We start from the raw sequence: 11,662 nt of genomic DNA, 5'->3' as shown, positions 1-11,662 counted from the left end.
TGTTACAAGTTTAAACGTTCTAATGTGTCAAAGGTGATTACAGCATTTCTTTTTCAGTCTATTAGCTGAGAATTTCACTGATCTTTTTGTTCCCAAGAAGGAGAACAGATAATTTAAGATTTTACAAGACGAAATCAGTATTAGCACTGATGTACTGAGATGTTGCCGAAGTTCATGTAGTGCTGAAATCTGCTTCATATAAAGAATAACTCATTAGGCCTAAACTTGTCTTCTAAGTTAGTCATAAAAGCTCACAGAAATACGTTGGACCAGCTGGAATGGCCACTTTCAAACTCCTGGTTTCTATTCAATTCTTCAGCACCTTTGTATTCAGGCACTCCAACAGCTTGTTTGTACCTTGCTCCTGGGTAAATGACTTTCTGCCCTTTCCATTTTGCCCCACTGGAAGTCTGAGAGCAGCGTGCTTTAAGAGAAAAATATACAAAGCTGAAGTACATCTTGCAGCATATGGAGGCTTTAAGACATTAGCCAAGTTATGACACAGTGGGCAGGTGCACTTAGGTTATCAAGGAAACGTGAAGTCTTTCAAAACAAGCCTTGCCAGACCTCCTGCAAGATGGTGAATTCTTCAAGAAAACACTAGGAAGGCCATTTCCTCTGCAATGACATTTTCATTTTGGGAAGCAGTTTTAGATTTGTCATACAAGGAAAGGGTACAATGAACTACACTGATAATATTCACAGAATAAAGAGATGAATTAGATTAAAAGTATCCGTTAATAATCATCACTGTAGGGCCTATATTTGAACTTCAGCTGAACTCATTCCTTCTCTCGTTAGGTTGCTTTTCAGCTCTGAAGCAGGTGCTGGTTTTCATTCTCCCACCTGCACATCAGCCCTGTATGATTCATTCTACTTCACACTTTGTGCCTGAAATTTGTAGATCTAGCAACAAAAACCTGAATCCACTTGATTTCAGAGTGCAAATCATTTGCTAGTACTGTAGAAGGCAGAGAATGAGCTGCTGTGTTGGGCTGTCAGTATGCTGGAGTTCAGTTCCCTGGATACTCAAATACTGCTGCAGCTCCCATGCCGGTTCCAATGCACATTGATACAACACCATATGCTCTGAAATGAAAGAATACAGAGAATTAGGATAAACATCAAGCTTGTACTACCTGGCAAGAAAAGAAATCCAATAACTTCCAGCTATCCACCACTCTCCAGTGTCACCATAAAATTCTAACTCCATGTTCAAAGCTATCAAAGGAATGGGAGAAGGGCAAAACCCAAACCAATGCCATGCCTAAATTACCTCTGGATACACTGAAGGCCAGTACTGTTGTTTGGTGCTCACCTTTTCCCTCTACGCTTCAATTCATTGAGCAAAGTGACAACTTGACGAGCGCCAGTGCAGCCCAGCGGGTGCCCCAGTGCTATTGCTCCTCCCAGGGGGTTGACCTTCTCCAGGGGAATGCCCAGCTTCTCAACGCAGTACACAGCCTGTAAAGACAGGGGATTGTTTCATAGAGATGCTCTCGCCTGTTAGTTCTCAGCTCTCCTGCAGCAAAGAGCTCAGAGGGCTGCAGAGCAGACTGGTGATCTCCTCCATACACAAAGAGCTGGGCTGACAGTCCTAGGCAGGTCTAGGTGCTTCCAAAGATCTGTGCTCAAAATTAACTTAGCTCGATTATGTTTTCTTTGACATAAAACCCATGCTGTTGTGTCAGCTGCTTTGAAAGGATTTTAGTATTAAGCAGTTAGGTTTTAGCAGCCTGGCATCAGCTAGACCCTGGAAAGCAGGGAACTACGTTACAAAGCCAAAACACATGAAGCAAGCTAAACCTATCAACCTTCATCTCAAATGAGCCCACAGACTTTCAACAGGCAAGGCACATATTTGTGGAAGACACGAGCAAAGTTTCTTCATTTCATTAAGGATGCTGAAATTGCAACACGCTGACATCACCCAGTTACAAATCACAGCCCTTGTGAAACAGCAACTTCCCAAGTTGGTGTTAGGATACAACCGTAAGGTTCACATTCTCTATACTTGGTGGAGAGTCGTCTGATTATTTTTTTTAATCAATCCTAAGCTACGTAGACAATGCCCTGCTTATTTCTACTTAAAGAAAATGAAAGTAACCTGTACGTGTTCTTAACATTTGGCCAGAGAAATGTAATCCATGGAACAAGTTCAAATCTTAATTTTGAGACCAAAGTGAAAGGTAATGTTTCAAAACAACATAATGGCTCGAAGTGATGATGATCACTCACCTGGCTTGCAAAGGCTTCATTAATTTCGTATATATCAATGTCATTCAGAGTCAGACCTACAGTTCAGAAAAGTAAAGATTTAGAAGATATTTTTGCCTTATCACTTGCATCAAAGGGAATAACTTGAAGTCTTCATTTATGAATTCTACTTCTACTCCACTAGCAGCAATAGGAGAGGACCCTGGCTCCCTGTGGGGTGTCTATGTTCACATGCATGTTTATGTATAACAGTATCTAAAGACTGCAAAACATCACAGCCCTTGGTATCCTATCACTGAGTTTGAAAAGACATCAATTAAATTTGATTTCTTTGCACAGATGTTAAGGATTGAAGAGTATTTTGAGACAGAAAGATGACAGTACAGCCAAGCCTATGACCACAGTGATGACAGGGAGATACAAGAATAATCATGAGCTATTTAACCCTGTGAGTATGGTAAAAACCTGAGGAAAGCCTGTTCCATGGGTCAGATGCCAAAACTATAAAGAAAACCAGAACACAAACAAGCAAACCACACACACACACTGTAGGTATGCTAAGTGAAAAAAGCACTAAGTGAAAATAGCACTATGTGAACACTAAGTCACGTGCCACATGTTAACAGTTCATTGTGAGTGTGCAGGGCTTTAATCCTGAGCTTCTCAAAGGTGAGCAAATGACAATAACTCAGAAGTTAATAGTATTAGAATGATCCTAGGACCTCTTTGAAGGTTCTGAATGTAAGCTGTTTCTCTGGCTGCTAGCAAAATCCCCTCAGATTTCAGTCAGAGTGTGGCTCAGCCCCGTGCTGAACACTGTGCGAGTGATGGCCTGTTCCTTACCCGCCTTCTGCACGGCAACAGGGATGGCGTAGGCTGGCCCTATGCCCATCACATCTGGGGGGACTCCAACCACAGCAAAGGACCTGAGCACTCCCAGGATGGGCAGTCCCAGCTGCGTGGCTCTGGAGCGCTTTGCCAGCAGGACGGCAGCCGCTCCATCGCTGACCTGGCTGGCGTTACCTGTTGGAAGACATCTATGAGCACCTCCTCTGCCTGCACGCTGTATGGGAAGGCAGGCAAGCCAGGGGAATGACAGCAATGTAACAACAGAGCTGACCTGCTGTAGTGCTGCCATCCTCCTTGAAGGCAGGCTTCAGCTTTGCTAAACCTTCCAGGGTCGTGGAGGGCCTGACCCCTTCATCTTGGTGCACAGTGATTGTCTTTTGGTTGCCCTCGTTATCTAGAACAGTGGTCTTCACTGGGACAATCTCAGCTTTAAACAGTCCCATCTGCTGAGCTTTTGCTGCTCTGTTAAAAGAAAAGCACAGAAGGTTAAAATAACTTCTGAGCGAGATCCCCTTTCAATTTGAATTCATAAAATGTAAATATTTAATATTTCCAAATAAGGTGGAGTAAGAGCTGAAGGACAGCTCAGTAAGCCCACAGACATCCTGAGCCAAAGGCCAGAAAATTGCTCCTTCCTCAGGTGAGAGGTGAGGATCATGTTCACATACCCTTTTGTGCTATCAGTTCAACGTCAATGAGAACGCCTGGCATGCCAAGTTCCTTAGAAGCACGGCCAGAATTTAAAGGTTAACTGGCCTGAGCAGTGGTTTCCTGTATTAGATAAATAATTGGACCGGGGTGATGCTCAAACAGGATTCTGAAAGTCAGATTAACTCTTTGATGCCACTAGCTTTAACGTCTCACCCACCACCACAAGCCCCAGGGACTCCAGGAGTCTGCTTACTTTGGCAATGGTTTAACCTAAGAGAAAGGTTACTGGAGGCAGAATTGGGCTCACTTGAAGCCAAACACCTGCAGCACAGTGAAGCCACTCATATCAGCTCAGCACTTCTCTACAAACAGCTGCTTTCAAATATTTCCTCTTAGGAAAGATTCCTTCTGCTGCAGCACTCATGTTCAGTTTAAAATGACACTGAGCCAAAGCCACTATGAAAATACTATGAAACCCCATGACAGCTGTATCCTTTAAATTCTAATAAATACAGGTGCACTCAGTGCTCAAACTTGTATGTCTAGTGATGTGTCTGCAAGAACACACACCTCCCAGTGCAGCTTTGGCTTCCTTAGCACACCACTCTGGACACGATGGTTGGACTTGATGATCTCAGTGGTCTTTCCCAACCCTAATGATTCCATGGCATCAAGTTTTGAAAGCCAAGATGAAGTCTATACTTAACTGCTTATGGGAGGAGCAATGTTTTGTTGTTGTTGGGTTTTTTTAATCTGTTTTACTATCTCTGTTCCTTAACCAAAAGTTAAAAAGATAAAATAGAAGGCACTTACTTTTGTTGGGAAGCCAAGGCAAAGGCATCCTGCTTCTTTCGGGAAATTCCAAACTTCTCTGCCACATTTTCTGAGGTTATTCTGGGGAAAACAACATCAGCAAAAAGAATCCAATGACACAACCAGTGATGCTGCAGTTGGCTTCTGCCAGAACAACCCAAGCTACAGGCAGTGGCTTCAATCTTGAAGCTAGCTGCAGACTTCTCAACATGGAACTGCTTGGCACCTACCCCATGGGAATAAGGCAATCACGAGCTTTGCTGTTTTCCATCATGCTGGAGCTGATATCACCAGGATTATTTCCACTTCTGAGGGACATTGTTTCCACACTAAACACAGGAAAGAGCTGAAGTTACTACTGCTGCTTCCATTTCTAACGTTTGTCCATTTGTGACCCATCAAAACTCAGTTACTCAACAGCATTCCTCCCTATCTCCCTACAGAAACACAACCAGTAGGTAAAAACTGCCCAAGGCAGGAGCTCTTCAAGCATCAATATACAATTAGCACAAAACTGAAACAGACTAAATTGGTCTTTGTTTTGCTATACAATACCATATCAATGTCAACAGTTAATTTCTCACGTTCTATACCAAGGAAGGAATTGCTGACCATCCTGGCACTTGTCTTCAGATGTGATGAGAAACCCAACGTTCTATAACTGCCTGAAAGGAGACTGTGGTGAGGTAAGGGTTGGCCTCTTCTCCCACATAACAGCAATAGGATGAGAAGGAACGGCCCTAAGATATGCCAGGTGAGCTTTAGGTTGGGTGTTAGAAAAATCTCACCCAAAGGAGTGGTCAGGCACTGGTACAGGCTGCCCAGGGAGGTGCCTGAGTCACCACCCCCAGAGGTGTTCAAGAAACATGGAAATGTGGGACTTCAGACATGGTTTAGTGGGCAATATTGGTAGTTGGTAGATGGATGGTTGGTCTAGATTACTTTAGAGGTCTTTTCCAATTTTAGTGAGTCAGTGATTCTATGATAGCCAGGTACAGCTTAAAAACCCACTGGCAGCATAACAATGTAAGTATTAAGCAACCCATGACAAAGAGACATGAACGAGTTGTGCCATTTGCATTTCACAACACAAAGTATTTCAGATATGGATCCCATGGTCTTTGACCTACAAGTGAGTGAGCAGATTGAAAACACCCAATATTACCATCTAAATATAAAGCCACCGCTTAGACTAGTGAGCTCCTGTACAGTCAACCCAGATCATGAAGCCTAAGATGGGAAGAGAGTTTGAATTCTACTCTATGCCACATAAATACATTAATAAAGAGCAAGCTGTGAAGAAAATATCCCTGGAAAATGCAAGATATCCTTGATCAGAGGTTGGACTAGGTGACTTTCAGAGATCCATTCTCTGAATGATAGCATCTCTTTCTTGGGAGGAACATAGATCTGCTTGGAAGGGATCTCTAACTCCTCATACACAAGCAGAAGGACATAGCACTACCTTCAGGAAGCCTAAGCAAGTGCCATAAAAAGATATGCTTACCCACAGGCCATGCCAATGTCATATGACCCATTTCGGATGCCACCTGTAACAGAAGTGCACAAACACTCTTATTATCATCAAGAGCAAAAGCACTTTGAGTTTGGCTGTGGATCTGGAAAAGCTGACATCCCCTACACCTGAATGGGGCATTCCCTCCATGTTCCTGGCTGCCATGTCAAGAGGTGGTATGGCTGAAGACCAACTACAGCCTGGCCTGCATCTAGCTGTAGATGTCCCTGATGGAGCTGCAGAAGTCTCTGTTCATTGCAGGGGAGCTAGACTAGACGGTCTTTAAAGGTCCCTTCACTGCTTCTATGATACTGTGGTGAGGCCAGGACTGACCCTTCTAGATGCGGAATGTATGGCAGATCTCATCTTCAGGAGACCAAGTCACATCTGGAAGGGTAAACTCAGCTTTGCAGGAATATAAAAGCATTCCATCAACAATCCACTGATAACTCCTAACAGCAGAAGACATTATGGCTGTTTTTACTGCTTGGAGAGATTGGAGGACAAATCAACGGGATACATAAGCACTTGGGGTGGGACTCTAGCCTGAGGGCCCATAATACTCCATGCACTTACCAGCTATATTGATAATGGCCTGTAACCCAGAGGAGCACTGCCGGTTCACACTCGAGCAAGGCACCGTCTCTGGGATACCACTAGAACACAAGATAAAGACTCAGCACCGAGAAGCACGCAACAAAGCAAACCCCTCGAGAGAACATTAAGCCACCTGATTAAACTTTAACCCTCATGCTCAAGACAGATCCCATTATGCATTCGTTGACCTATTTGGTCCTGCACCAAGAGAAAGCAAAGTTCATCGATGATTTCCAAACTTGATTTGCAAGCAGCTCTGTGTCAATTCCCCCAAGGTCTACCTTCAGAAATCTCTCTGTAAGCAGGTCCTGCTCCCCATACCAGCTCAGTCACTGCTGCTCCTGACAGGTTAGCAATGTATGCATGCAAGGGAATGCCTCTTTGCACAGTGCTCTCCAAACGCTCGATAAAAGTCTGATTTGTGGGCAAAAGGTGATTTGCCTCATCGCAGCCTGTGACCCAGTGCTGCTCTGTAGCCAAGACCCGACAAGGAACCTCGACGAGGTGAGAGTTTACCTTAGGAACTGTGCAACTCTCGCAATCAAAGCTCCAGCTCCCGGCTGCAGCACGTTTCCTGGGTGCAAAGACATGGGCCCGGTCAGTGGTTGCACTGCCCTGCCACACGGCAGGATGCTGAAGGGATGTTAACATCACCAAGCCGGTGGTCGGGGCCAAGGTGCAGCAGGACGGAGCCCAACCCCTCGATGGGACAGACAGATGTCCTGATTTTGTAACACTACACGTTCACCCCTTCGTGCCCCCAAGTACCCAGCAGGCAGCGGCATCCCAAAAGCCATCCCCACACAGCACCCATCGCTCACCAACGCAGATATCTCCCAGCGCCTCAGGCCGCAGACTGACATCCTGCAGGACAGCTGTCATGACGGCAGACAGCAGCTCGTCGGGCGTGGTGTCCTACAAGCACACGGGATTAACAGCAAGCAGCGAGCGCTGATAACCGACCCGCCATCGCTTCTCCTCCTCGACCCACGGGGTCGCAGCGTGAGGTGACCCCGAACGCCGCCCCTCGAGCTGGGGGATCCCTGCCGTACCTTGAAGCCTCCTCGCTTGGCCCGGCCGATGGCCGTCCTCCGTCCGTGCACCACCACCACATCTTCGGGACCGGATGCCGCGGCGCGGCTCCCACACGGGACGGCCCTCACGTCGACCGTGCCCGACAGGTGCCCCAGCACCGCTCGCATTCGCCTCATCGCCCCGCCGCCCGGCTGCGCCACCGCCATCTTGTCCGCCTGCACTGCCCCGCCCCGCGCTCCCGCCCTCGTCCTCCCCCAGCGCCGGGCTGCGCTGCGCTGCACTGCGCAGAGGGGGGCGGGCGCCGTGCTGACAACAAAGTCCGAGGGTCGGGGGCGCTACAGAGGGGTCGATGCTGGGCTGCGGGCTGCTGTGTGTGGCTCGGCACGGCTAAGTGCCGGGTCCTGCACGCCGGTCACAACAGCCCCATGCATCGCTGCGGGCTTGGCGCAGAGTGAAGGACCTGTGGGTGTTAGCTGAGCCAGCGGTGTGCCCAGGTGGCCGAGAAAGTCAGCGGCATCCTGGTTGTGTCAGCAGGAGCTATGAGGGATCTGGAGCACAAGTGTGATGGGAGCCGCTGAGGGAGCCGGGGTTGTTCAGTGTGGAGAAGAGGCTCAGGGTGACCTCAGTGCTGTTTACAACTGAGAGGAGACTGTGCTGAGGGGGCTGGCCTCTGCTCCCAGGTAACAGTGATAAAATCAGATGTGATGGCATTAAGTTGTGCCAGTGTAGGCTCAGGTTGGATATTAAGCACAATTTCTTCTCAGAAATAGTGGTAATGCGGTGGCACAGGCTGCCCAGGGAGGCGGTGGAGGTGTCCCTGGAGGTGTTCCAGAGCCATGGAGATGTGGCACTGAGGGGTGTGGGCATGGAGGGTTAGGCTGGGGTGACTTGGTGATCTCAGTGATCTTTTCCAACCTTAATGACTGCACGAATTTCTGCCCACCCACCCCCTAAGGTCCCCAGGCTCCCACAAGGCACAGCCACAACACGAAGCCACACAGAGCCGAGGGATCCGAGCCGCACGGGTTCATTATTGGGGTACAGCCGCCAGCCCTGGATGCTCAGGGCGATCACTCTGGGCTCTGCAGGCCCCGTCATGCCCTGGCACAGCTCTCCCTATGTACAGTGGTTGCCTACTGATAACTGGCCCAATAAGAAGGAATTATACAGATGTATAGGCTACATGGTAAAGATGATATACAATATCACACTGGAGCCTTTTCCCGACGAAAGGAAAACGTTTCTCTACGCTACACGGTGAGACAGCGCGGAGAGCTCTCACACGCTATGGCCGAAATAAAATATATATATATAAAAGAAATTTACATGGCATAATATTACATTCTCTTTTCCTAGTTTGTACATCAGAACACTGCGAGGGTTTTAAAAAATTAAAAGGCAAAGGCACCTGAGGAGCGAGTCACACTCACGTGCATGTATACATGTACATGTGTACATACACAGACACACACACACATACATACACACGAGCCAGGGGACCAGGCCTTCCAAAGGGGGCAGATTTCGTAGAGTTGTGGCATCATGCAATCATAGAAGGATTGGAAGGGACATTAAAGCCCATCCAGTCCCCAGCCATGAGCCTCCCCAGCACATCAGGCGGCCCAGGGCCCCATCCAACCACGCCTTGAGCATCATCAAGGATGGGGCGCCCACAGCTCTCCAGGTAGCTGTGCCAGGGCCTCACCGCCCTCATCATGCAGAATTCCCCCATAATATCTAATCTAAATCTCCCCTCTTTAGTTTAAAACCATTCCCCCTTGTCCTATCAAGAACTTGAGACACTCATTGGCTTCCAGGGACCCTGTGTTTACCCCCCGAAGGTTTTCCAGCAGACTAGTGTTGGTCAAAGAGACCGGAACCCAACTGTGGCTTAAACTTTCTCCTGCAGGGCTGATGCCACTTGGAGTGGTGGGCACCCAGCAGCTCCTCTCTGTCTAATTTTAGGGGTCCCTCCTGCAGCTCCACACACACACATACACACACACACACACACACACACACACACTGGCAACATGGCTGCTGCTAATTGTGCCCGACTCCATACTTTGTGCCGAGTCGAGCACAAATCACTCCTTGATTGTAACCGCTTAAGGCACAGATCAGTATTGAACGCCGCACCGCTGGAGATGCTGCCGCTTCCAGACGGGTTCCCTCCCCCTTGTGACACCTGGGTCCCCCAACTCTGCAGTCTGAGGATCATCTCCTCTAGCCTGGCAGAAGCCTGGTGTGTTTCTCTGTGGGGAGCAGTGATGCACATCTGCTTTCTGCGCTGGTCCTGCGGTTGCTGGTAGGGGGACAGATGAATCCAATGCACTTTTCCCAAGAGATAAGTGACATGGTGAGCGGGGATGCCCCGCAGCACTGCTGATGGCAGGAAGTTGCTCTCTCTGAGGCTGTCACAAATGGGATGTCCGGGAAGTTTCTTGTTCTGCACTCCCGGTGGTGGCCACCATCCCCAGCCTCTGACCGTCCCGTGTGTGGCTTCAAAATTCAACAAGGCAGCGGCCACCAAGGTGGTGACGAGCAAGAAGTGACCTGTAGGGCCACCACCAGGATGGCCCAGTGCTGAGGTCTGAATGCAGAGTGCAAAAGGGCCGTGGATCTGGCGGCCATCCCCCCTCCCATCAGTACTTTCCAGCCAGGGCTCAGAGCCCGCAGTTGACGAAGGGGTGCCTCAGCAGGTCCTCAGCCGTCGGCCTTCGCTTTTCCTCCACAAAGATCTGCTTGAGGAAGTTGCGGCAGGAGCTGGAGACGCCGTCGGGGAGCTGGGGGTTGGTCGGCTGGGTGGCGATCTTAAAAATAGCTGCCATGGCTTCGAACTCTGCCCACGGCGGCTTCTCTGTTAGCATCTCCACCACGGTGCAGGCCACGCTCCTGCAACAACAACGACAGGCAGGGGTGAGACAGCAGACAGGGGCCTGAGGCAGCACTATGTACAGGGCTCACTGCTCCCACAGTGAGAGAGGATTCGCACGTCTCATCCTACAGCTGATAGCTGACTTTGAGAGGCTGCATCCAGCTAACTTAAAATCAGGGCAACCAAAACACAACAGCTCTTCTGACAAACTCTGTAATCAGTCTGTTTTTCAGACTGAAACAACAGCTACGGGCTGGAGCCACATATGGCCCTAACGTATCAGGCCTTCCTATCAGGCAAGCTGTGGTTTTGAGTGCTCTCCTTTGGAGACCTTCAGCTACGACTCACATCCCACAGTCAATCCTAACATTCAACTCCCATTTTCATCCTTTGCATTGCTCTGTCTTCCAAACACTTAGCTATGCCTGTTGTTCCTGCTGCAGTTTCCCAAAAGGATTGTTTAAATGGTAGTAGTGGGGTTTGTAGTGTACTCCTTACCACACATCAGCTTTCCTTCCATATCCTTCTCCACTGATAACCTCTGGGCTCATCCAGTATGGTGTTCCTGTGACAGATTTAATCCCAGTCCCAGACATGCAGATGGTCTGGATGCGTTTGCTGGCCCCAAAATCTCCAAGTTTCACATTTCCAGCAGAGTCTCTCAAAATATTGGCACCTAGGGATACAAAGCAACAACAAAAACTCCAAGAGATGAAGCAGCAAGCTAGCTGAGCAGCAACAGTGAGGACAGCAGGAAGGGCACAGGCAAAAAGCACAAGAGAGAGCCCCCAGGGCTGGGGCTGCATTCAGTGGTACACAAAATTCCACTCTGCTAAGGCAGATGCGGTCCAGCAGAGCTGATTCCAACCGGCCCTCAGTCAGCAGATTCCCCAAAAGTGAGCAGTGAGATGATGAATTATCCTCCCCATGCCCTGACAACAGAACAGAGCCTCAGATCCCTCTGATTGCCAGGGTCTCTCAATTCTTGGGTATGTTGCACCAGATTTTTAGAAGTGTAGAGATCTGATGGCTGCACGGACAGCTAACAGTAAGAGTATTTAATGTGAGATCCCAGGCAGAAAGACAGAACAAGAATTTGGTTTCAG

General features: G+C 48.5%; 2 protein-coding genes across 2 annotated transcripts in view; both read right to left on the bottom strand.

The window, feature by feature from the left end:
• Window positions 1–1,013: 1,013 nt before the first annotated feature.
• ACAA1 (acetyl-CoA acyltransferase 1) lies at window positions 1,014–7,884 on the bottom strand (the record flags this gene model as incomplete). Its single annotated transcript, XM_079538500.1, has 12 exons — window positions 1,014–1,089; window positions 1,319–1,464; window positions 2,239–2,294; window positions 3,061–3,240; window positions 3,338–3,528; window positions 4,531–4,611; window positions 4,761–4,859; window positions 6,038–6,080; window positions 6,623–6,702; window positions 7,160–7,217; window positions 7,465–7,558; window positions 7,696–7,884. 12 exons carry the CDS (start codon window positions 7,882–7,884, stop codon window positions 1,014–1,016), a joined length of 1,293 nt encoding a protein of 430 aa, XP_079394626.1.
• Window positions 7,885–10,344: 2,460 nt separating this feature from the next.
• Window positions 10,345–11,662, bottom strand: part of LOC306948513 (mitogen-activated protein kinase kinase kinase 3-like) — a gene marked incomplete at both ends in the record, with an annotated part of 67,049 nt that continues 65,731 nt past the window's right edge. Inside the window, 2 exons of the mRNA XM_079538152.1 lie at window positions 10,345–10,573; window positions 11,055–11,232. Of these exons, the coding sequence (XP_079394278.1) occupies window positions 10,345–10,573; window positions 11,055–11,232 (407 nt within the window). The remainder of the gene's footprint in view (window positions 10,574–11,054; window positions 11,233–11,662) is intronic.

This window comes from Tetrao urogallus (genome assembly GCF_951394365.1).
Source record: "Tetrao urogallus genome assembly, chromosome: 7".
Lineage (NCBI taxonomy): Eukaryota > Metazoa > Chordata > Aves > Galliformes > Phasianidae > Tetrao > Tetrao urogallus.
Note: the sequence above shows the minus strand (reverse complement) of the source record. Positions and strands in the feature narration are given on the sequence as shown.